The sequence below is a fragment of the Diospyros lotus genome, chromosome 5 (assembly GCF_014633365.1).
Source record: "Diospyros lotus cultivar Yz01 chromosome 5, ASM1463336v1, whole genome shotgun sequence".
NCBI lineage: Eukaryota > Viridiplantae > Streptophyta > Magnoliopsida > Ericales > Ebenaceae > Diospyros > Diospyros lotus.
In genome coordinates this window covers 12,311,828-12,337,086 of record NC_068342.1, presented here as the reverse complement: position 1 = coordinate 12,337,086, position 25,259 = coordinate 12,311,828, and the positions used below count along the sequence as shown (strand labels likewise).

General features: G+C 38.8%; 1 protein-coding gene across 1 annotated transcript in view; it reads right to left on the bottom strand.

The window, feature by feature from the left end:
* LOC127802100 (uncharacterized) overlaps nt 1-25,259 on the bottom strand; it is a 106,760-nt gene that overhangs the window by 32,538 nt on the left and 48,963 nt on the right. Inside the window, 2 exon segments of the mRNA XM_052337790.1 lie at nt 11,785-11,930; nt 24,961-25,028. Of these exon segments, the coding sequence (XP_052193750.1) occupies nt 11,785-11,930; nt 24,961-25,028 (214 nt within the window).

Here is a 25,259-nt window from a genome sequence, read left to right as displayed (position 1 = left end):
AGTTAGACCTATGGGCTGCAAGTGGATCTTCAATCTAAAGTATAAAGCTGATAGTCCCCTTGGAAGATACAAGGCAAGGTTAGTGGCCAAGGGCTACACTCAATCCTAAGGGATTGATTATCTTGAAACCTTTGCCCCAGTAGCAAAGATGACAACCGTTTGAGCACTCATTTTATTATCAACTAATTTGAGGTGGAAGTTGCAACAACTTGATGTTAAAAATGCATTTTTACATGGAGATTTAAAGGAAGAGGTGTTCATGGAATTACCTCTTGGTTTTTCACATAACAAAGCAGGACAAGTGTGCAAGTTGAAGAAGGCATTATATGGACTAAAGCTAGGGGTGAGCACAACTTCGGTTAAACCGAAGTAACCAAACCGAACCGACAAGTTCAGTTGGTTCGGTTCGGTTATTTTTTTTCAAAATTTCGGTTCGGTTAATTTTTTTGGAAAGTTCGATTTTCGGTGTTCAGTTCGATTTTTTGCTTGAAATAATCAAACCGAACCGAACTTACAAAAACGACACAGTTTTGTGTTTACAAAACAAAGTGAAAATATCCTCACCCAAGTCAAACAGAAGTCACGCAGAGGCAGAGGAGAGAAGACCTAGAAGGCGAAGGAGAGAAGAATCAATCCTTCCGTTCGCTCCGCTCTCTCCCTTTTATCTTCTCCGACGCTTTGGCACGGTGGCACCATCGCCCCTTCCGATGTCGACGTTGACACTGCGACACTCGAGGCAGAGACTCTCACTCACTTGGAACTGGAAGGCTGAATCGAGATGGACGCAAGATGCCGAGAGAGACCCTTCGAGTCCGTCGCCATCGGTGTCGCCTCCATCTTCGACTCCTTTCCCTTTGCCGTCAGCAGTCGGCTGCCCCTCACCTTTCCCTTTGCCGATCGTCGTCCCCTTCATCAAACCCAAACCGACGCCTTTCCCTTTGCCAATCGCATGAGGCTTCATCTCCTTGTTTCTTCCCTTCATTGTGCTTGGACGATCGACCCATACCAAGTACCAATGATGACCGACCGTCAGACAGAGGTTAGTATTGACGTTAGGTTAGGATTTTAATTTTTCAATTTTTTTGACTCAGTGAGGTTAGTTTCTTGATATTTCTTCCTTTGCTGGGTTTTTCGTTTGTATTTCCTTCTTTTGCACAAATTGATTTGTATTTCTCTCAATCTCTAAATGGTTTTGCATTTTTCTATATCAATGGATGTTCTTGTATTTCATTTCTGCAAATCGGTTTGTTTTTTTACTGATTTTTCCCAATCGGTTATCAGTTCGGTTAACTTAGTTTAAATTTTGGTTAGTTCGGCTTCGGTTAGTTCGGTTAGTTAGAATTAATCGGTCGGTTTGATTCGATTATTACATGCAATTCGGTTCGGTTCAGTTCGGTTATAACCGAATGCACACCCCAAACTAAAGCAGTCCCCATGAGCCTAGTTTGGGCGATTTTCTACAGCAATGAATACTATGGGGTATCATTAAAGCCAAGGGGACCACACCCTCTTCATCAAACATACGGGAGATATGGTAACCGTTTTATTGGTTTATGTTGATGATATTGTTGTGACAGGTAATGATGAAGCTGAACAAGAAGGCCTAAAACAAAATCTTGCTAAGGAATTCAAAATTAAGGACCTTGGGAGATTAAAGTACTTCTTAGGAATTGAAGTGGCCTATTCACAAAAGGGGATCTTTCTATCTCAGCATAAGTATACACTTGATTTATTAGTTGAGACCGGCCTGCTAGGAGGCAAGGGAGCACAGATTCTAGTGAATCCAAACATGAAGCTGCTGACAAATGACTCTGGGGAAGCAATAGATAAATGGCAATTTCAAAGATTGGTAGGTAAGTTAATATACCTCTCACATATTAGGCCGGACATAGCATTTGGAGTCAGCCTAGCAAGTCAATTCATGCATAGCCCCAATGAGGAACACATGCAGGCAATAAGAAGAATTCTACATTATCTAAAGGCTACACCAAGCAAAGGCATTCTTTTTGCACCAAGAACAACCTTAAAAGTTCAAGGTTACACAGATGCAGATTATGGAGGCTCTCTAGTGGATAGACGGTCCACAACTGGATACTGTGTGTTCTTAGGGGGTAATTTGGTGTCTTAAAGGAGTAAAAAACAAGGGGTGGTAGCACAATCAAGTGTTGAGGCTGAATTTAGGGCTATGGCCCTCAGTGTGTGTGAACTCCTATGGCTACAGATCATTCTAGAAGATTTGAAGATTCAAATACAACACCCCATTGAGCTACTATGTGACAACCAATCAGTAATAAATATTTCTCATAACCCGGTACAACATGACTGGGCCAAACACATTGAGATTGACAAGCATTTTATTGAAGAAAAATTGAATTCGGATTGCTACAAACCTCCTATGTTTCATCCAATCAACAGGTGGCAGACCTTCTTACTAAAGGGTTGGCCATTAAGCGATTTGAGGAGCTAATAGGCAGGCTAGGAATGGTAAACATCCATTCACCAGCTTCAGGCGGAGTGTTAAAGTATACGAAGATAAGGATTCCAAGCTATGAAGAAGACGATAATAGCAACCGATGATCAAAAGAACTAAGAGATAGAGATAGCTTGGCTAGAGATAAAGTTTAGAGTGTTTATCTTATATGTTATTTTTATTTGTTATTTATCCTTGTTTTACATTTAAATATTGTTGTAATCTAGTCCTAGATATCAAGAATGTAATCTAGATAATAGGGATGTAATCTAGTTCTAAATTTTAGGAGAATTCTTAGGAAACCTCTTGTATAAATATTTTCATTCATATCAATAAAATTACAAGGAATATCGTTTCCTTTTCTTCTACAATTACATGTATTTCTCTTTTAGTTGTACTCTTATTTTGTAGTTGTTAGTACCTTCATTGGTAAAGCCTATAAATAGACTAAGGTATCTAGAGAATTTTTTAATGATAATTGAATTCTCTCATTTCCCTCCCATGAATTCTCTCTCAATTTCCCTCTAATCACTCTCCCGATCCCTCTGATTTCTCTCTAATCTCTCCCTTCTCTTTCTATCCATTATCTCCCTCTTTCTGTCCAATTCTCCCTCCAACCCTTTCTCTTCTTGGTCTAGTTCCCTCAGATTCTCCCAATTTCCAACCCAAACCCTAGGCTAAACCTATTGAAGCATATACCGAATAAGTGGCTGATCTCTTTTTAATTGTTGATGAGTTATATTTTGTGTAGGCTGTTATATTTTTATTTTTCTATGCTGTTCAGTTATTTTCAGCTTGCTATATAAACACTAGCAATGTTGTCATTTGTAAGCTTTGATTCATTTCGATAATTGAAAGTTCTCTCTCTCACATTTCCTTTTCTTTTCATGCCCTAGTTTCATTACATGGTATTAGAGTCTCTATCACTCTACTTCAATGGTGTCCAATCCAACAGTTAGTTCTTCTTCTTCTCCACCACCTCAATCTTCCTCTTCTCTGTCATCTACATCGCAGTATGATTTTGCAGCGACAACTAAAGCTTTTAGCTTCATTTCGTTTAAACTCGACTCCAACAATTACATCTTCTGGAAGGCTTAAAGCCTTGCGACAGTTAGAGACTTTGATTTAACATCCTCTCTTAATAAGTCAACATCTCCATTAAAGTACGTACCAGATCCAGAAAGAGGAGAAGCTGGATCTCATATCATAAATCCTGACTATCTGAATTGGCTCAGATCAGATCAACTTCTACTAAGTTGGTTGTTCTCCACCATCAATAAGGATGTTCTTACGCAGGTGATTCATTGTGAATCATCTATTGAGGTATGAATTCTTTAGAAAGTCTTTATTCAAGGCAAACTATAGCTAAGTCTTTCCAGCTAAAACAACAATTACGAGCAATTAAGAAAGAATTACTCTCGGTGAATGATTACATACTGAAGATAAAAACTATTGGCCATGCTTTAGCAGTGATTGGTGAACCATTGAATGATAAGGAAATCCTACTTGTTATTTTAAACGACTTGGATCAAGAATATGAAATTGTTGTTAGTTTGATTACATATCATATGGACAATATTGACTTAGAGAAAGTACAATATCTATTGTTGATGCATGATCAGAGAATTAATGCTAAGAATCTACCAATATCATATGGCCAATTTGAATCAGTTATAACCTCTCCTATGTTAACAAATGTAGTCTCAAGGAATGCTGGTAATTTCAGTAACACTAATGATAATAAAGGTGGTTATCCATCTAGACGTGGTGGTTATGGTGGTCATGGAAATCAAGGTGGTGGTAGAGGTCGAGGTAGAGCCTCTAGTTGGAAGTTTCATTGCCAATTATGTGGCAAACCAGGGCATTTTGCTGATAGGTGTTATCACCAGTATTATAGAAACTTTCAGAGACCTAATTTGAATCAAAGCTTTAACAGATCCGATGGAGTTGTTCAGAATGATCCTAGAGCTTACATGGCTTCCCTCAGCGAGTCTAATGGATCTTACATGAATGAGATAGGTTCAATACAAGGAGCTTCCTATGGCAATTTTTCTTCTTTACCTAAAAACCTACCTCAGTCTTCTTTGGCAGATCTTTCGTGGTTCGTTGATTTTGGTGCCTCGAATCACATTACCTCATAACTTAACAATCTCTCACTACATGCTCCCTACAATGGTGCAGACAAAGTAATTGTTGGAAATGGTAAGAATTTACCAATCTCTAATGTTGGTATTAGTCATGTTTACACTCAAACTCATCCTAAATCAGTTCTCTCTTTGCCTACTATTCTTCATGTACCAAGCATGACTAAAAATTTACTAAATGTGTCACAATTTACTCGTGATCACAATGTTGTTGCTAAATTTTATGCTAATTCTTGTTTGATAAAGGATAAGAGTTCAGGGCAGGTGTTACTCCGGGGACAACTTAAGGATGGATTCTAGCATTTGCTCATGCTGCTTCTAGCTCTTTTACTCATCCTATCAAGCAACCTGTTAAGCCTTTTTCTTTTAGACCTGATTTGTATTTGAATCAAAATAATAAACAAAGTTTGTCTTTGAATAAGTGTGATAAACAGTCTTCATTTGGTCATGGACTGTCAGTTAGTGCTAATGTAGCTCAAAGTCAAAATGTTTGCCAACAATGGCATGCTCAGTTAGGGCATCCCTCATCAAATGTACTGAAAAGTGTCTTGAATAAAATTCAAATTCCTTTTTCAAGATTTGAACTTTCTTTCTGTGACTCTTGTAAAATGGGAAAATTGCATCAGCTTCCTTTTGCTGATTGTCCAATCAAATGCACAAAACCATTGAAGTTGATATATTCTGATCTATGGGGAACCTCACCAATTGTGTCGGTTGAAGGATATAGATACTATATCATATTTGTGGATGCCTATACACGTTACACTTAGCTATATCCCTTGAAACTTAAATTTGATGCCCCCTCAACCTTTATTGCTTTTCACAAATTTGTTGAACTTCAGTTTCAAGCTAAACTGAAAGCCATTCAAACTGACAATGGGGGAGAGTTTAAAGCTTTTTTACCCTATCTTTGTAGCCATGGGATACAACCTTGTTTTACATGTCCTTATACTCACCAACAAAATGGGGTGGCCGAGAGAAAACACAGACATATTGCGGAAATAAATTTAACTCTATTCAGTGTTCTAAAACGCGCTAGGCGCTAGTCAGGTGCCAGCCCGGGGCCTAGGCAGAGCCTAGAAAATATGCTTGGGGTAATTGTAGAGAATAACTTAAAACACATAACAATATATTACTTGTAGAAATTAACTAAGAGAAGAGTTTATCAAAAATTTTATTTTATTTTTTATTTTTTATTTTTTTCATTCTTTTCTAAATACCATTCTCTCTCCTCCCCCCCCCCCCGGTACTCGAATGCCCCCATTTTCAACCTTCTCATTCTCTCTCTCTCTCTCTCTCTCTCAAACCTACATCCGCGAACCACCGTCGCCCACCTCGCCAATGCCAATCGGACTGTCGTTGCCCCCGCCAACGCCACTTAGACCATCGTCGCCCCCGCCAACACCGCTCAGACCATCGTCGCCCCCACCCGACCCGCCGCCACGAGAGAAAAATCGAAGAGAAGATTGGCAGCGGCAACGGTAGTGACGAGAGTGAGAAATCGGGGCGGCCAAGGGAAAATACTAAACACAAATCCAAACACACAAATCGAAGCTAAGAGATAAATCAAGGCCAAGGTAAGTTTGTAAGTCTTCAAAAATCAGGCGACCCAGGCTGCTAGGCGTTGATTGGGCTCGATTGATCGGGTCCGGCGCCTAGGGTGCCGATTTGCCTGGATTCGCGATGGCTAGGGGTCACCTAACGCCTCGGCAGTGCTTAGGCGACCGCAATGCCTTTGAAATTCTAGGTAAAGGCTTTTCTCACTGCTGTTCACACAATATATTTGTTACCTACAACTCCTCTCGAGTTAACTACTCCATTTGATCTATTATACCATCAATCACCTAATGAATTTCCATTTGTTGTTTGGTTTCCTTCTTGATCATGTCAATCAAATACTGTTGGGGTGTCAACTAATGGGTTATCAACCTCTTTCTTCCTGCTTTTCCTTCTCATTATTCCCAGGTAACACCACCTTTAGCTCCTGTCAAAACTTCCTCAAATTCTTCTTATGTTCAGTCTTCTCATCCTTCATCTTCTACACCTCCTCCATTTGTTTGGCTGTCTAATTCTCCATCTCCAACACCTACAAAGCCTGTTTCTAAACCTATTACTACACCAGCACCTTATATTCTTCCAATGATTACAAGATCTAAGTCTAAATAGTTAGTGACCTCTTCACCTTATGCCTTAGTAAGTTCTTTAGAACCAAACTCAGTTCGTGAAGCTCTTTTAGACTCATGATGGGTTAAAGCCATGGAAGAGGAATTTTCAGCTTTGCAGCGTACACATACATGGGATCTTGTTCCTCCTTCTGCTGATATGAATTTGATTGGTTGTAAGTGGGTTTTCCGAGTCAAGTATAATTCTAATGGGACTATTCTTAGACACAAGGCTAGACTTGTTGCTAAAGGCTTTCTTCAAAATCCGGGTGTAGATTATGCAGACACCTTTAGTCCCATAGTTAAAGCTCATACCATTTGTGTTCTTTTCTCTTTAGCAGTATCTTTCGGTTGGGAGATTCAACAAGTTGACATTAACAATGCCTTTTTGAATGGAGATCTCACTGAAGATGTGTTTATGACTCAACCTGAAGGGTTTGTTAATTCTAAGTTTCCCACACATCTTTGGAAGCTACGAAAGTCTCTCTATGGACTTAAACAGGCTCCTTGAGCTTGGTATACAAAGTTAAGAACTGCTTTACAAAGCTGGGGTTTTTCTAGAGCCACTTCGGATGCTTCATTGTTCATTAAACGCACTACTGAATTTGTGTTGTTTATCTTAGTCCATGTTGATGACATTTTACTAACTGGTTCTGATCCTACTACATTGAAGTCCTGTATTCATGATTTGGACAAGCATTTTGCGCTTAAGACTCTTGGACCAGTTAGTTATTTTATGGGCTTTGAAGCCTATAGAAATTCCAATGGTTTATACTTGACCCAATCCAAATACACAATGGATTTATTAAAGAAAGTTGTTGTGTAGGATTGTAAACCCTGCTATACACCTATGGCTTTAGGTGTTTCCTTAACTGATGAAAGTGATTTATTTGCTAATCCTTTTTTTTATTGTACTATGATTGGCTCATTGCAATACTTGACTTATATACGACTGGACATAGCATTCACTGTTAATAAATTGAGCCAATTTTTGTCTGCTCCTAGATTGCAACACTGGTCAGCTTGTAAGAGATTATTAAGGTATCTTAAGGGAACTATTGGTCTAGGATTGTTGTTCTCCCCATCTTCTAAGGATATGTCTCTAGCTGTTTACACAAATGCAGACCACGTTGGCTGCAAGATCACAAGGAGGTCCACCAATGGTTTTTGTGTATATTTGGGTACAAATTTAGTTGTGCGGGGTTCTAAGAAGCAATCTGTAGTAGCTCGATCAATTGGAGAGGTTGAATATCGAGTTGTGGCCCTAGGTGTTACTGAACTTTTGTGGCTTCGATCGTTACTTACTGAATTGGGTTATGCATGTTCAACCACATCCATTGTGTGGAGTGATAATTTGGCTGCTAAAAGCATGGCAGAGAACCCTATTTTTCATTCTTGAACCAAATATATCGAGATTGATGTTCATTTTGTGAGAGAGAAGGTTAAAAGTGGTGAAATTGAGATTCGGTATGTGCCTACTACTCATCAAGTTGCTGATATTCTCACTAAGGGATTGCCAAGAGATCGGTTTCTATTCCTTCGTAAGAAGCTTGGTTTGGTTTTATCTCCTACACAAAACAGTCCTAAGTCTACTGTCAAAATTTCAAAAATAGCTCACTTTAGGGAGCCTGATTTGAGGGGGAATGTTGAAGCATATACCGAATAAGTGGCTGATCTCTTTTTAATTGTTGATGAGTTATATTTTGTGTAGGCAATTATATTCTTATTTTTCTATGTTGTTTAGTTATTTTTCAGCTTGCTATATAAACATTAGCAATGCTGTCATTTGTAAGCTTTGATTCATTTCAATAATTGAAAGTTCTCTCTCTCGCATTTCCTTTTCTTTTTGTGCCCTAGTTTCATTACAAAACCCTAGGTACATGACACAACCCTCTACCTATGAAGTTGTGGTGTGATAATCAAGTTGCTCTTCATATTGCATCAAATCCAATTTTCCACAAGAGAACCAAACACATTGAAGTTGATTGTCATTTCATTTGAGAAAAGATCTAGCAAAACATCATATCAACTGGTCATGTCAAGATAGGCGAACAACTAGGTGATATATTCACAAAAGCATTGAATGGTTCTAGAATTGACTATGTAACAAGCTGGCCATGATTAACATATATGCTCCAGCTTGAGGGGGAGTGTTATCTGTAGAAACTATATATATATAAACTAGAAAACTAGAGCATTCAACGTTGTAAGAATAGAATATGTAAGATAGTCAACTCTATAAATATAGAAAGGAAAATATCCTAAGACAATCCTACGATCTAGAGTGTATATATAATAGTGTAATGTGTCTTTGCAAGATAGAGAAAATACATAATATTTTTCTCTCTTTACACATGTCAAACACTGACAGTGGGCAAACATTTCACAATATGTGTTGGACACTCATCCAAATGTGTTGTATTATTTCTTTATGTCTATAGAATCAAAAACTTTCTCAAATAATTTGGGATACCCATATCCACATAAGAAAATGCAAGATGTTGGATCGCGTAAGGATTATCAAAGGAAGATTTGATTTGTTGTTGTTGTTTCTTAGTTTAGAAGTTTCTATAATCGGAATAGGATACCTTCCTAATCCAGACTTAGGAAAGTTTCCTAAATGTTGTACATATGTATCTTTCCTTTCCTAGGCATTATTTGTTTCCTTTGTTGTATTATTCTCCTCTATAAGAGGACTGCCATGTACATATGTTTATCAATCAAGGAAGTATTCAGTTTTCACACAAGATTACCACTAAAACAAATTATATCCATATTACAAGTTTAAAAGAATAAGATAAAATCAATTATAAGTATTCAATTATATGGTTATAGTCTAGGGTTAATCTTATGTTAAAGCCCATGGCCCATGACCCATTGTATTTGTATATATATATATATATATATAGGTGTATAGTCTATGAATTAATGGTGTGGTATATACATATTAAAAGCTAGGGTTTTCTTCTTAAGCTTCACATGGTATCAGAGCCAAAATACAAACCCTAGTAGCCACCATACAAACCCTAACCGCTGTCGTCGCCATCACCGCTACCCGCATCACCGACGACCACCGTTGGTCACGTCGCCACCAACCACCGCAACCTGTCGTGCCACCGTCGTCGCCTGCCTACTGCGTTTCCGCCTCTCACACTACTAGTCTGCAACGGGTCTTCATCGTCCGGCCACCGATCACATACATTGCCACCACCGTTGCATTCGCCAACCTCCGATCTGTCGACCCCCGGAGGACCATCGTCGTTGCCGCCACCACACGCCACCTCTCGCACTGTTCACGGAGATTTTTTTTGCTCCAATCTCTCTCTCCAATGCTCTAATCGCGACACCGTCTCCACCATTGGACTTGCCTCCTTTAATCCATCCCAGTCCCGGTGGTTTCGTCGCCATCCACCGCTGTCGGTCACCGGCATCTATCGTCTGTTGTCGCTCCAGCGCGCCTCCACGCTTCATTCTCTGTGTTGGATCATCCAGCCTCTCTGTTTGGCTATTTTTAACCCCTTTTTTGTTTCAGTTATGTTGATCTTATAGGGCTCCCTTTTGTCTAACATGGCTGGTACCAGTAAATCTGGCTCATTCTCTGGTATTTTGTCTCCTTCTCCAGCCATTGCTACTAAGAAGTTGATGGGTAGTTCCAATTATATCTCTTGGTCCAAGGCGGTTGAACTATTGTGTATGAGTCAAGGTTTACAGGATCATCTAACTACCAAGGCCGAGAATGTGACCACAGATAAAACTAAGTGGCAGAGAGCTGATGCTCTATTGTGCAGTCTCCTGTGGCAATCAATTGATCCTTCTCCTCATCCGATCTATACTAACTACACCACGTGCTGTGAATTGTGGGCTCAAGCCAAGGCGCTATACACTAATGACATTCAATGTTTGTATTCAATGGTGTCTAATCTGATCAGTTTACAATAGCAGGGTCTGACTCTTCCTGATTTTCTTGGTTGGATGGCCTCTATTAAAGCTAAATTTAACTCCTTGTTACCTCCTGGTAAGACTGCTGCAGAGGATCTAGCTTAGCGAGATAAGTTCTTCATTGTGTGTACTCTTGCTGCCATTGGTCCTGAGCTTGCTCCTGTTCGTGATCAGATTCTTGCTAGTCCTACTATACCTACTATGGATGAAGTGTATTCTTGTCTTCTTCGGGTTTCATCTGTTCCTACAGTACCTCCCTCTTCTGCAGGTGATCATTCAGTTATGGCTTCACAGGTTCAGAGTAGTGGCGAACAGGGAGGAGATCGTGGTAATCGGGGCAAACGCCCCAAGTGTAACTACTATCACAAGTAGGGGCATACTAAGGAACAGTGTTATAAGTTGCATGGCCACCCTCCTTGTGTTAATGTCGCTCATGCTGATGGTCATCCACCGCAATCTATCATTCTCGCTGGGGCTGACTATGATGAATATCTCAAGTATAAGACGTTCCGACAATCCTCATCCACAGTTGCTTCTGTCGCCCACTCTGGTGATTCCACTGCCTGTCTCGCTCAATCATCCTCTTTAGGACCATGGGTCCTAGACTCAAGTGCTTCTAACCATATCTCTGGTAATCTAGATTTGTTCTCTCATTTTACTAATTCTATTTCTTTACCTTCTGTAACATTAGCCAGTGGGTCCAAAGTGGTTTTCTTCCTAAGCTTCACAATAAGTAATAAACAATGTAATTTATCTATTGCTCCTTCCATCTCTAGATTTTTTTAATTTCAAAGATTTTGTAGCCCAAGTCTTTCAAGTTGTTAATGATTGGAGTTTTCTAAAATTTGTTTGTAATATAAACATGCAGAAAATAGTTAGTATTTTCATGCATAAATATAAAATATCTTGGTTAGCTATTGTATGTACCCCTGTCGTGCTATGTCATCTCCTTACTTTTTAAAAAATTTGTCATTTCATTGATTTCATATCATGTCATGTCCATACTTGTGCTTAGTGGAGAACATTGAATCCCAGCTATAGCTCAATAAATTTAGCTCATTTCACTTACCTTTTAATTACCATGTACTGAGCAAACCAAGGATAGTACTGCTCTTTCAAGATTTCAGTAAATTCTTTCGCTTTGGATTCAATATTTGCAGCAGATAAATTGTTAATCATAAATGAGATATTCTCCTGAATCTCAGATGCTGGAGCCTGTATAAAAAAATATAAAAAAGGTTAAAGCAAATTGACCATTAAACAGATATGGTGGAGAAACGCACTCTGAAAACAAAGAGACACATCAGAAAGCAGAATGTGCCACTATGCTCCAAGCAAATTATTCCAAATGGAATCATTTCTTCTAACATGGCACAACATCATGTTAACAAGGACATTTGCTAAACCATGAGGTTAATGGGGTCAGATAACTAACCATAATCTTCTGACTATCCAGTTTAATCCCGGGATGAGTCATAGTCATAATTCTTGTGAGTATGCAGTATATATATATGGACACATGAAGGACAACTATTTCACCTGAAATTTTCAAAATACTCTTACCATAGTTACTTCAAAATTTTTGTTATGGAACATCTGGAAGGGAACATATGTGTAGCAACAGTACTTATGATAAGATCCTTGAAACCACAAATTACATGAAGAAAGGGGTGTGTTGCAAGTCTTTCCACCTTTTTATCCACAATTCACTAGAGCTGGTACTGATGCCAGAAATAATGACAAAATTCCAGAAAAATTATTATTCATTTCCAAAGAAGCATGTCGAAATGAACATAAAGATTTTAAGCAAATGATTTGGTGGATACTGTCCTTTGCATCATAAATCAGTTTAATGATGGGTGCAAAATGATATGGGTCATAACCGGAAAAAAAAAAATATCACATTAACATGAGAACGTTGAGCTTGAAAAGATTTCTTAATTTATTAGCCATTTACTTATTTATATATTTACGTTTCTTCTTGGATAAGGTTGAACAGGTTCCTTTGCCATCAGTATCAGCACATCTGTTTAACCACAATACTTGGGGTGCAGCAAGAGGATTTTGTTAAACTGTATGTCTAATGGTAATGTAAGTGACTATTATCTAAAAAAAATCAAACATCCTCTGAAGATGATTAACCAATGAGCATCAAACCCAGCTTAAGAGATGAACCAATAAGTTGTAGGAGTTTTGCTATGAAGATGGTAAATATTTATATGTTCAAATTTAGAGAAGCTTCGCACATGTGCTCCAATTGTGATACCTAAATTTGTGCACTCTAGTTATCAATGAGTAGTCTGGGAAGTAGATAGCATACAACATAACACCTTTCCGAATGTCAAAAGACATGTTTAAGAAGAAGTTCTCTCTACTTTTGGGTGATTTTTGCTGCATGGTGAGAAGGTGTCCCCCACCTGATGGGCGCCAAGAGTGCAGGACGAGGAGAGTTTGCAAGTCAATGATTCTTCGGAGAAGGGAAACTAGTCCGAGGGGATTGCTGAGAATGTTTATGGGAGTTAACTGATAGGTATGGCATTCTAGTTTTTCTCTTTTTGGGGAAATGGATAATGATGTCAAGATATGGGAATGAGATTTCAGTCTGGTTAAGGAGTTTGAAAGGATGATCTCAAAGTGGAGGTCTCAGTTGGTAAGATGTGGAAGCCTAGAGGGTCAGATGATCCTTGTTATGAGAATAAAATAATCCATATATTTCACTAAGTGTACAATACAAGAGTATATATACAAGTATTTAAAGTTAATTACACTAATACCCCTTATCTTATTTAACACTCCCCCTCAAGCTAGAGCATATATATTGAACATGCTTAGTTTGGTACAAATATAAGTCACACGAGAACCTCTAAGCAACTTGGTGAGTAAATCGGCCAATTGATCGTTGAAACCCACATATGTTCTAACTATATCTCCAGAGAGCACATTTTCTCTAACAAAATGGCAATCAATTTCAATATGCTTGGTTCTCTCGTAAAACACAGGATTAGAAGCAATATGCATTGCAGCTTGGTTGTCACAAACCAATTGCATAAACTTAACCTATGTAACTCCTAACTCCTCAATTAATTGTTTCAACCACACTAGCTCACATGTTGTTACGGCCATTGCCCTATATTCAGCTTATGCACTGGATCTGGCAACAACAGTTTGCTTCTTACTTTTCCAAGAGACTAAGTTTCCACCCACAAATACACAATATCCAGATGTGGATCGCCTGTCACTAGGTGATCCTGCCCAATCAGCATCCATATATCCCACAATTTGACTATGCCCATGATTTTGATACAATACACCCCGACCAAGGGCAGCCTTAATATATCAAAGAATACGAATCACTGCATCCTAGTGGTTGTCACAAGATGAATCCAAGAACTGACTTACCACACTCACAGCAAATGAAATATCAGGACGAGTGACTGTGAGGTAATTAAGTTTCCCAACTAGTCGACGGTAGCACCCAGGATCAGATAGAGGCTCCCCCTGTCTCGGTAACAGCTTGATATTTGGATCCATAGGGGTATATGCGGGCTTATATCCAAGCAATCTTGTCTCCTTTAGCACATCTAAGGCATACTTCCTTTGAGAAATATCTGCCTTGCTTTGACCGAGCTACCTCAATGCCCAAAAAATATTTCAAAGGAGTCAGATCCTTAGTCTGAAAATGTTGGTGAAGATTAGGGGTGTTCAAAAAAACCGGTGCACCGCGGAAACCGGCCAGACCGAACCGAACCGGTCGGTTTTTTTGTTTTGCGGTCGAAAATGGTTTGAAAGTTGTCCAAACCGCGCGGTTCGCGGTTTGGACATTAGGCGGTTCGGTTTTAAACCGAACCGCCCAGAACATAATAAAAAAAAATTAAAAAAATATATTAATATATAAACTCACCATCAGCCCCGTGCAACCCCCTCCCCCACACGCAACCCTAATCCCTAATCGCATTCGGCAGAGCCGCCTCCCCCACCCGCAACCCTATTGCAATCGGCAGCTCCCTCCTCCCCCCGTGCAACCCTATACGGTAGTCCCATCTGGCCCTCCCCCACCCGCGCAACCCTTCCCCAGTTCCCCCAATCGGAATCATCCGTCAGCAGCCCACACCCACGGTTCCACCATCGGCTACGGCAAATTGAGGCAGATGAGAGGAAGCTCGAGCCGAAGCGGAGAAGAAGCCCAGTAGATCGAGGCAGAGGAGAGGAAGCTCGAGCCGAAGCGGAGAAGAAGCCCAGTAGATCGAGGCAGAGGAGAGGAAGCTCGGGCAGATCGAGACAAAGGAGAGGAAGCTCGGCAGATCTAGAGCTATCTACGAGACATAGCTGGGGCCGAAGCTCGGGCCAAAACGGTTCGCCGATCTCACCAACGAGGATCATTCAGTGTTAATCTACTTCAAGTTTAAGGTGAATATATATATATAAGTATCACATTCATTGCTACGTATACTTACAATGCTAAGAAAATAATATCGACAGACTTTAATCATGTAGTGCTTTAAATGGTATATATCCTACATGTATATACATGCGGCATGCCCCTTCCTAATCCAAAAGCTCAGTCGGAAGGATGGAACCAACAAAAATTCCTGATAATTTCTTTTTGAAGCAGACAGAAAGGGAAGAAAAATGGAATCTAGCTTTATTAATTTCTTATAGAAATCTAATCCCATGCTGAAAATGGAATCTAGCTAGAATCATAATTGCCGAAAGCTCTATTAGTTTCTGTTTTATTTGATGCTAATATATTGATGCTAATATGCTGAAAATGAATGACTAATTGATGCTAATATATAGGTCTTAGTTTCTGTTTTATTTGATGCTAATATATTGATGCTAATATGCTGAAAATGAATGACTAATTGATGCTAATATATAGGTCCATTAATTATGACGTTTCTAGAATCATAATTAAGCATATGACATCATTTGCTTAATTACCACTCAGAATTATCATTAGTAAACTATAGAAGGATCATTAATAAACTATAGAAGTCTTTTATAGTTTATTAATTTCTTATAGAAATCTAATCACATGCTGAAAATGGAATCTAGCTAGAATCATAATTGCCAAAAGCTCTATTAGTTTCTGTTTTATTTGATGCTAATATATAGGTCCATTAGTTTCTGTTTTATTTGATGCTAATATGTTGAAAATGAATGACTAATTGATGCTAATATATAGGTCCATTAAAGTAGCACCAATGATTCATTTCAAATTTTTTATTGCTTCAATGGCAGATGGAAACAGATAGTAGCACCAATGATTCATCCATTAAAAACCTCAATGAAGGCAACAGTTCTAAACCTCCATTACCTTCTAAGTTTAAGGACAAAGGAATGAAAAAGAAACCTAGGCAACAATCTGAAGTATGGGATCATTTTACAAGAAATGAGGATGACCTTTCTGACCCTAGAGCAGTGTGCAACTATTGTGGTAAAAATTATGCAAGTGATACAAGTAGAAAAAACGGGACAAGTACTCTTTGGAATCATGTAAACAATCAATGTAAAAAGAATCCTTACAGAGTAGAAGATAAGAAGCAGAAGATTTTATGTTATCTAAAGAATAGTGACAATGAGGATGGAAGTGTTGGAGGTAGTAATCTTCTAGCTGTGGGATTTAGTCAAACAGCTTGTAGGATGGCATGTGCCAAAATGATTGTCATTGATGAATTGCCATTTAGGTTTGTGGAGCAAGAAGGTTTTAGATCATTTTATGGTGTTGCATGCCCTAAGTTTGATCTTCCTTCACGCATTACAATTGCTAGGGATATAATTAATCTTTATAATGATGAAAAGAAGAAGTTGAAGTCATTTTTTGTTAAGAATTCACAAAGAGTCTCCCTTACCACTGATAGATGGACTTCCATTCAAAATGTCAATTATATGGTGCTTACGGCTCATTTTATAGATTTTGAATGGAAAATGCAAAAAAGAATCTTGAACTTTTGTCAAATTTCAAATCATAAGAGAGAGACAATTGGTAAAGCAATTGAGACGTGTTTGAAACAATGGGGTATTGAGAAGGTTTTCACAATCACAGTTGACAATGCTGCTTCTAATAATGGGGCTATTGGGCACATGAAGAAAAGACTACAAATTTGGAAGAGTGTTGTTTGTGATGGGGAATTCTTACATGTGAGATGTTCGGCTCATATTCTTAATTTGGTAGTGGGTGAAGGCTTAAAAGAATTGGACTTCTCTATTATGGCTATACGTAACGCAGTTAGATATGTTAGAGCTTCTCCTTCAAGGTTGTCAAGATTCAAAAGTTGTGTCAAGAATACTTGTAAAGAAGAGAAGGCTCTTGTGTGCTTGGATGTGCCAACAAGGTGGAACTCCACTTATTTAATGTTAGAGCATGCACTGAGATTTGTCGACGTGTTTAAATTGTTGGAAGAAGAGGATTTGCTCTATTTACAATATTTTTGTGAAGAGGATAGAAATGGGAAAAGGCCAATTGGGCCACCAAATTCTAAAGACTAGGAGAATTGTGCAACATTCTGCAAGTTTTTGAAGACTTTTTATGATGCTACCCTCATGTTTAGTGCTTCTTTGAATGTTACTGCAAATAATTATTTTCATGAAATTTGTAATGTACTTGGGAGACTAAACAAATGGAGTTCAACTTACGAATCAATCTTGAAAGATATGGCTTCTAGTATGAAGATAAAATTTGATAAGTATTGGGGCAATATTGAAAAACAAAATATACTTCTTTACGTGGCGGTTGTGCTTGATCCTAGGTACAAGATGAAATATGTCGCATTTTGTTTACGCAAGCTCTATTCTGAAGATGAAGTAAAAAATGTAATGGATTCTATCAAGAGTGCTCTAGGGAAGTTAGTGCATTTTTATGCAACAAATAACTCAAATGGACAATCAGGAGAACATAAACAGGGTGGGACAAGTTCTGAACAAAAGATTTCAGTTGTGGATTCTGATGAGGATGATGATGTTAACATGTTCAAATCTGATTTTGAGAAAGAATGTATTGAAGATAATGCTTTTGAAATGAAAAATGAGCTTGAAAGGTACTTAGCTGAGCCTAACGAGGATATAAGAAATAATACTTTTGATATTTTGAATTGGTGGAAGGTAACTTCATCAAAGTACCATATCCTATCAGAGATTGCTCGAGATGTTCTTGCCATCCAAGTGTCAACAGTCGCTTCTGAGTCAGCTTTTAGCACTGGAGGTAGGGTACTTGATTGCTTTCGGAGTTCATTGAGTCCATCTATGGTAGAAGCGTTGATTTGTTGTCAAAAATGGTTGAGAGGGACATCTTTACCATTGGATATGACTTCAATATTAGAAGAGCATGCTACTTATGAATCAATTGAATCTGGTAATTTTTTATTTACTCATCAAACATGTTTATTATTTTATTTGTATTAATTCTTAACATTTTGTTTTTCTAACTTTATTGTTTCTCTTAATATTACAGATAAATCTACTATGACAACAGATGCTATAAACATTGATTAGTGATGAAGTTGAAGTTGGAGGCTTGGAGCATGTGTGGTTGTGTTATGAAATTTGAATTTTTAAGTTTGTATTTCGATCGGATTGGATTGTAACTTATCTTATTTTGAATGGTTATGTTATTGCGTGGCATGTTTTTGCCGTTTTGGACTTTAAATACTTAGTTATGATTGATGGTTGCCAACTATAATTCATTGTTAAACAGGTTATAATTGTTGAATATGTTGGATAGAATTATTGCTAAATAGTTGAATAGATTATAACAATGTTATGCCATGTTTTGTTTATTTACAACAGGTTGGATGTTGTATGTTGAAATGTTAATAAGTTATTTTTTGTTTTCAATGTTGAACAAGTTATTTTTTGTTAAATAGATTATTTTTTAAACAGGTTAATTTAATTGCATAATTCATAATTCATTGCTAAATAGGTTAATTTGATAATTTGTTTATTTTCTAAACATGTTAATTGCATAATTCATTGCTAAACTAAACAGGTTATTTTCTACTTTCAATGTTGAAATGTTGTATGTTGAATTACACTCTTGCCTTTATTTTTTGCTTCTATTTATTTACCTTTGATTGTCTTTATTTACTAATATTTGTCTTTATTTACCATTTTTAAGTAACATTTTTAGTGATTTTAAAGCACTTGTATTAGATTTTTAAACCTCGATAAACCGCACCAAACCAGACCGCAAATGCGGTGCGGTTTGGTGCGGTTTGGCCGCACCCAAACCAGACCGCGGTCTGATTTGGTCGGAAAACCACACTAACGGTTTGGCTTGCTGAAAATGGTTCAGACCGGCCAAACCGCACCGCGAACACCCCTAGTGAAGATATGCCTTCAATTCAGTGATACCAACATCATCATCTCCTGTAAGCACTATATCATCAACATATAACACTAGAAAAATGTGGCAGCAAGACTAAGAGCAATAAAACACAGAATGATCAATTTCTCTCTGAGTTAACCCAAACTCAAGAATAATTGAATTGAATCGACCAAACCAAGCTCGAGGAGACTGTTTTAAACCATATAGAGATTTCCGAAGACGACACACTAGCCCAGACTCCCCCTGAGCAACAAAGCCAGGAGGTTGCTCCATATACATCTCTTCCTGTAAATTGCCATGAAGGAAGGCATTTTTTATGTCTAATTGATGAAGAGGCCAGTGAAACATAGCAACAAGAGATAAGAAAAGGCGAACAGAGGAGATCTTAGCAACAGGAGAAAATGTATCGCCATAATCAAGACCAAAAACCTGAGTGTAGCCTTTAGTAACAAGCCGAGCCTTAAGACGATCAATCCGGTCGTCAGGGCCAACTTTAACAGCGTAAACCCAACGACAACCAACAGTAGACTACCCTTGGAAAGAGATACCAAGTCCCAGTGGAATGTAAAGCAGACATTTCTTCAACCATAGCAGCCCGCCACCCTGGATGGGAAAGAGCTTTAGGAACAAATTGAGGTACAGAAACAGAAGATAAAAACGAAACGAAAACAAAATATCCAGGGGACAAAGAATCATAGCTAACAAAATGTGAAATGGGATGGAAAGTGGTGCAATTACGAGTACCTTTACGAAGAGCAATAGGTAAGTCAAGATCAGAAGCCGAATGTAACAAACCAGAGGAGGAAGAACTAATCAGCATAGAGGATGAGTCAGGAGACGGCTCCCTTGGACTAGTGACGATAGGCGATGCTAGTTGGGTCACAGGTTGTGGATGCCGTTGATAGACCTGAAGATCGAGGCGATCAAGGCGAGAGGGAAAGGGCGGTGGATATGGAGATAATGAAAGGTCAAGAAAAGGAACAAGCAAAGGTAAGCCAGCAGACACGGACTCGGAGACCTCAGATGAAGAGGGAAAATAAGGAGATGACTCAAAAAAGGTAACATCTGCTGAAACAAAATATCAAGTTAATTGAGAAGAGTAGCAACGATACCCCTTCTGAAGCGAGAATAACCTAGAAAGACACATTTGATGGAACGAGCAGAGAGCTTATCACGACCTAGGACAAGATGGTGAACAAAGCAAGTACTCCCAAAGATACGAGAGGGAAGAGAATATAAGTCAACTCAAGGAAAAAGAACAGAATGAGGAATCTGGTCATTAAGGATAGAAGATGGCATGCGGTTAATTAGGTAACATACAGTTAAGACAGCATCACCCCAAAATTGAATCGGAACATGCATATGAAGAAGGAGTGTGCGAGCTGTCTCAATTAAATGACAATTCTTGCGTTTAGCCACCCCATTTTGTTGTGGGGTGCCAGGACACGAAGTTTGGTGAAGAATCCCATTAGATGCCATATAAGATCTAAATGGGAGAGACAAATATTCAAGAATATTATCGCTACAAAGAACACGGATAGGCAAATTAAATTCAGTTCTAATTTCAGCACAAAATGTAGTGAATACTGAAAATAATTCTGAACCCGTTTTCATTAAATATAGCCATGTAGTGCGAGAGAAATCATCAATAAATGTTACAAAATACCGAAAATTGTCTTTTGAACTGACACAACTGGGACCCCATACATCTGAATGGACTACTAAAAAAGGAGAACACACACGTTTATTGACTGTACTTGGGAAAGAACTACGACTATGTTTCTCAAGTTGACAAGACTCACACTCTAAGGAAGAAATACGAGAGAGACTGGGAACCATCTTCTTGAGATTGGGAAAAGATGGGTGCCCCAGCCGACAATGGACCTGTAGTGGAGAAGTAGTCGTCGTGCACGCCACTGAGGAAGTAGGGGAAGATGAATAGTAGAGGCCATGAGACTCAAGCCCCGTGCCAATCGTCCGTCCAATCCTCCGATCCTGCACAAGAACAGAATCAGACAAAAAAGTTATAGAGCAATTAAGATGACGAGTGAGTTGACTGATAGAGAGCAAATTAAAGGAACATTGTGGTAAGTGGAAAACAAATGACAATGGTAAAGTAGGGAGAGGTGATGTTGTGCCAATACCTGTGACTGAGGCTTAGGAGCCATCAGCCAATGTAACAGGAGGTAGAGACTGCAGAGGTTGAATATGAGATAAGAGAGAACGATTACCAGACATGTGATTAGTAGCACCGGAGTTGAAGATCCATGGGCCAAGAGAAGATGATGAGGACTTAGTAAAGCAAGCAGTAGGATTATCGGTGTCAGCAAGGGACGTGATAGGTGAAGTAGCCTGTTGTGCTGCCCGGAACTGAGCATACTCCCCCTTGGAGATAGTCACTGGTGAGGAATCATTGTGTGTGAGAGATGTCTAACCCTCTGAAGTACCAACAACCATGTTAGCAGTACTAGCTACCTAAGGTGGACGACCATGTAGGCGATAGCAGGTCTTTCTAGTGTGACCAAGGCGATTACAATAGGGGCATTGGGGTCGAGGACGACCACCACCACCACCACCACCACGATCAATCAGGGTCATAACAAGGGTGGAGTGATCTCCAAGTACGGACACGCCACGATCAGCAGTAACAAAAGAGGCTCTAAGTAGCTTGGCAAATACCTCTGTCAAAGGTGGGAGAGAAGCACTGCTCTGTGTCTTAACGGATTCGAGCTTCGAGTGAATTCCATGAAGACAGAGGACAATAAACATGTGATCACGTTGTTGTTGTTGTTTCTTGATATCTGTATCAAATGGCATCAACTCATTAAAATCAATAATAGAAGCTTGGAGTTTACCCAAATACGTGTAGTAGATTGAACAAAGCACCAATCACATCATAAATATGAGTGATGTCACTCGTATACAGCTCACGAGCCTGAGTCCATAGGGCACTACACTCCCGAAGAGGTCGAAATATTGACATCAAGGTCGGCTCAATAGTCTGCCACAGTAAACTCAGTAACTGGGCATCCACCTTCCGCCAAAGAGGTTAATCTCCCTCAGGAATAGCTAAAATAGTCTTTGATAAATGATCCTCAAGACCATGTCCAAGAAACCAAATCTCATCTGCAGATGACCAAGCAGAATAATTCTGTTCGCTCAACTTCTCCGTGGTAATAACTGGTGTGCCCAAAAAATGGGAAATGGTTATAGGTGTGGACATGGTGGAGCGGCTTGTGGATGAAGAGTGTGGTGGAGATGAAGACATGATGCAGAAAGCACAACAGATCTGGAGTAGGTCGAGTTACACGATCGAGGAGAAGGAAGAACAGATCTGGAGCAAATAGGGAACGACAGTGGTTGGATCTAGGCGGGAGCGGCCTGAGCTAAAGACCGACAGTCAGATCTGGGGTCAGTCGGGAAGAGGATGGTCGAATCTGGACTGGCGAGGCGATGGCGACCGGAGATCAGAGAAACCACCGTGAGAGCTGATCAGAAGAATAAGAGACCGCGAGGAGAAGACTAGGCGCCGCAGATCTAGGCTCGATCTGGGCCGTGCGATCTGGGCGACGGTAGATCTGGGTAGCGTGAGGCCGTGCGAGCTAGGCAGGTGGTAGATCTGGGCGGCAACCGTGCGATTTGGGCGATGGCGGATCTAGGCAGCGCGCACGAGATCTGGCCACGCGATCTGAGAAACGGTCGTGCGATTGGAGACGGCGACAACAGCAACAGTGGCAACGACAGCAAAGGCTAGGTCTAGGGGGTTAGGGTTTGTGGCTTTGATACCATGTTATGAGAATAAAATAATCTGTATATTTCACTAAGTGTACAATACAAGAGTATATATACAAGTATTTAAAGTTAATTACACTAATACCCCTTACTTATCTTATTTAACAATCCTAAATCTAAAGGTTTTCAATTCAGCCTCTTGTCCAACACCCCCCATCTCCACCCTCACCCCCCCCCCCCCAACCCCAACAAAAAGGTTAAAAAAAAAAAGATAAAATGAATTAAGAAAAGACATGAAAATTCATAACTGCCTTTGCTCCTTTGGAGCCAAACTAGCTTGTTATATAGTTCAAGGAGCCATGGCAACATTTACAGATTGGGCATGATGACAATGGATCAAGGCAGGACCAATCATGGAGAGGTCTAGCTATAGGAGGATATTTTGAAGAGATATAAAGCAATGATTGGAGTTTCTAAGTCAAGAAATGTTGTTCCAAGGCCAAAGAGCAAAGGATATGATGTTTCTTATTCAAGTAAGGTCGTACATGAAAAGGAAACAAGTAAGCTCATATAAGAGCAAAGGATATGATGTTTCAAGGTCAAAAGCACATTGTTCTTAGCTGTCAAAGGTGATATATCTTACACATACGCACAAAAGAATAACAACAACAGCAACACATCAAGTCTTAATCCTACTATGGGATCAGCAACATGAATTCTAGCTCACCAGACATTTCTATCTATGACTTATCTTCTATGACTCCCTTATAACTCATATCATATAGAAAAGTCTCCCACTATGTTTTTCTTGATCTTCCTCTATCTCTTTTGCTAAATACATGTTCCATTCCATCCACTCTCCACATAGGACCCTCTATTAGCCTTCTTCTCACAAGCCCAAACCATCTTAATAGTGCCCCGTGCATCTTATCTTCTATAGGACCCATTCCAAACTTATGATAAATAACCTCATTTTTAATTTTATCTTTTTTTGTATGGCCACACTTCCATTTTAACATCCTCATCTCTACATGCTTATATTTTACACATGTTGGTGCTTTATTACAAAACAATCTATACCATACAACAAAGTTCGTATTATAGCTATCTTATAAAATTTTCCTTCTTGCTTTAATGGAATCTTTCTACCGCATAAAACTCTTAATGCACTTTTCCATTTTAAATATCCTACCTTAATTCTAAGGGTAGCATCATTGTTAATCTCCCCATCTTTTTTGATATATAGTTTGAATATATCAAACTAATAAAATTTCAGGTACTTCTCTATGTTTCAGTTCAATCATACTTTATTTTCCTCTCATGAAATCTCTAAGTAGCAAAAACAAACATTGGCATCCATTTGGATAACTAAACTCGTTGCTTTGTTACAGAAGTGTGTCACTTTTCAGAACTGCATTTCAAAGCAAATTCTGTTTTATATGAGCATTTGCAAGGAACATTGGATCAAACAATACCCAGGGCCAACTGATATACTTCTGATTGTTAAAGAACCTTCAAACTATAGGACCCTTATGGTATTGAACCATGAGCCTCTAAATCAACTGTCTCTCAGATTTTAGCCACAGACCAAAGTAAATAACAAAGGCATGAAAAGAAAACCTTTGGGTGCTCAACCTAAAAATTAGCCCATTTCGGCACTCAAATGAAAAGAAAACCTTTTTTTTTTTCTTTTGGCATTTAATTTAGCACTGCAAGCCTACATAAACAGATACTGCCATTTCAAGTGAATTCTTCCACCAGATGAACATGAATGTGTGTGTGTGTGTGTGTACAGAGAGAGAGAGAGAAATAAGAATCACATAAATCAGCTCAGAATACTAAGAAATTGAAACAACTGCACTTGGCAGACATATCTGTGATGATTACCTTACACTGAAATTTATCAAAAGGAAAAATCATCAGACAAAAATTTAATATAATATATTGTCCTAGTTGAGCAGTATGACAAAAGTTAGTGCTAAGTTACTGCTAAAATTCTATGTTTGAAACAATTTAGCATTACAACTAGTTCAGAAAGGCTCCATAATAAGAATCTGTCTATAGAACTGCAGAATGATCATAAAATTAGTACAAAAAAACTAAACCTGAATAAGAAACTGTGTTCTAACATGTCAGCAGCAATGCCACATGCATACTATAGAGGTGACAACAAAATTTTCAATAAAATACCTCTGAAGGAGTCTCCCTTTTCTCCGCAGCAGCAACAAGTGTTTCAATATTCAAAGCAGAGCCAAATCCTGTAAAGTTAACCAAAACAAATAACAAAAACTGAGATCAATATTAAAAGAACATATGAGTGTCAAGACCCTAGGGCTATAACAGTAATTGCAGCTTGTTGCAATTACTGCATTGTATTTTTTCTGTTATAACTTGTAACTTTTTCAGTTTACAGTTACAACTGAAAGCAACTTGTAACTTTCAGTTACAATTGTAACTGAAAGCTAGAAGGCCTATAAATAGACCACTAC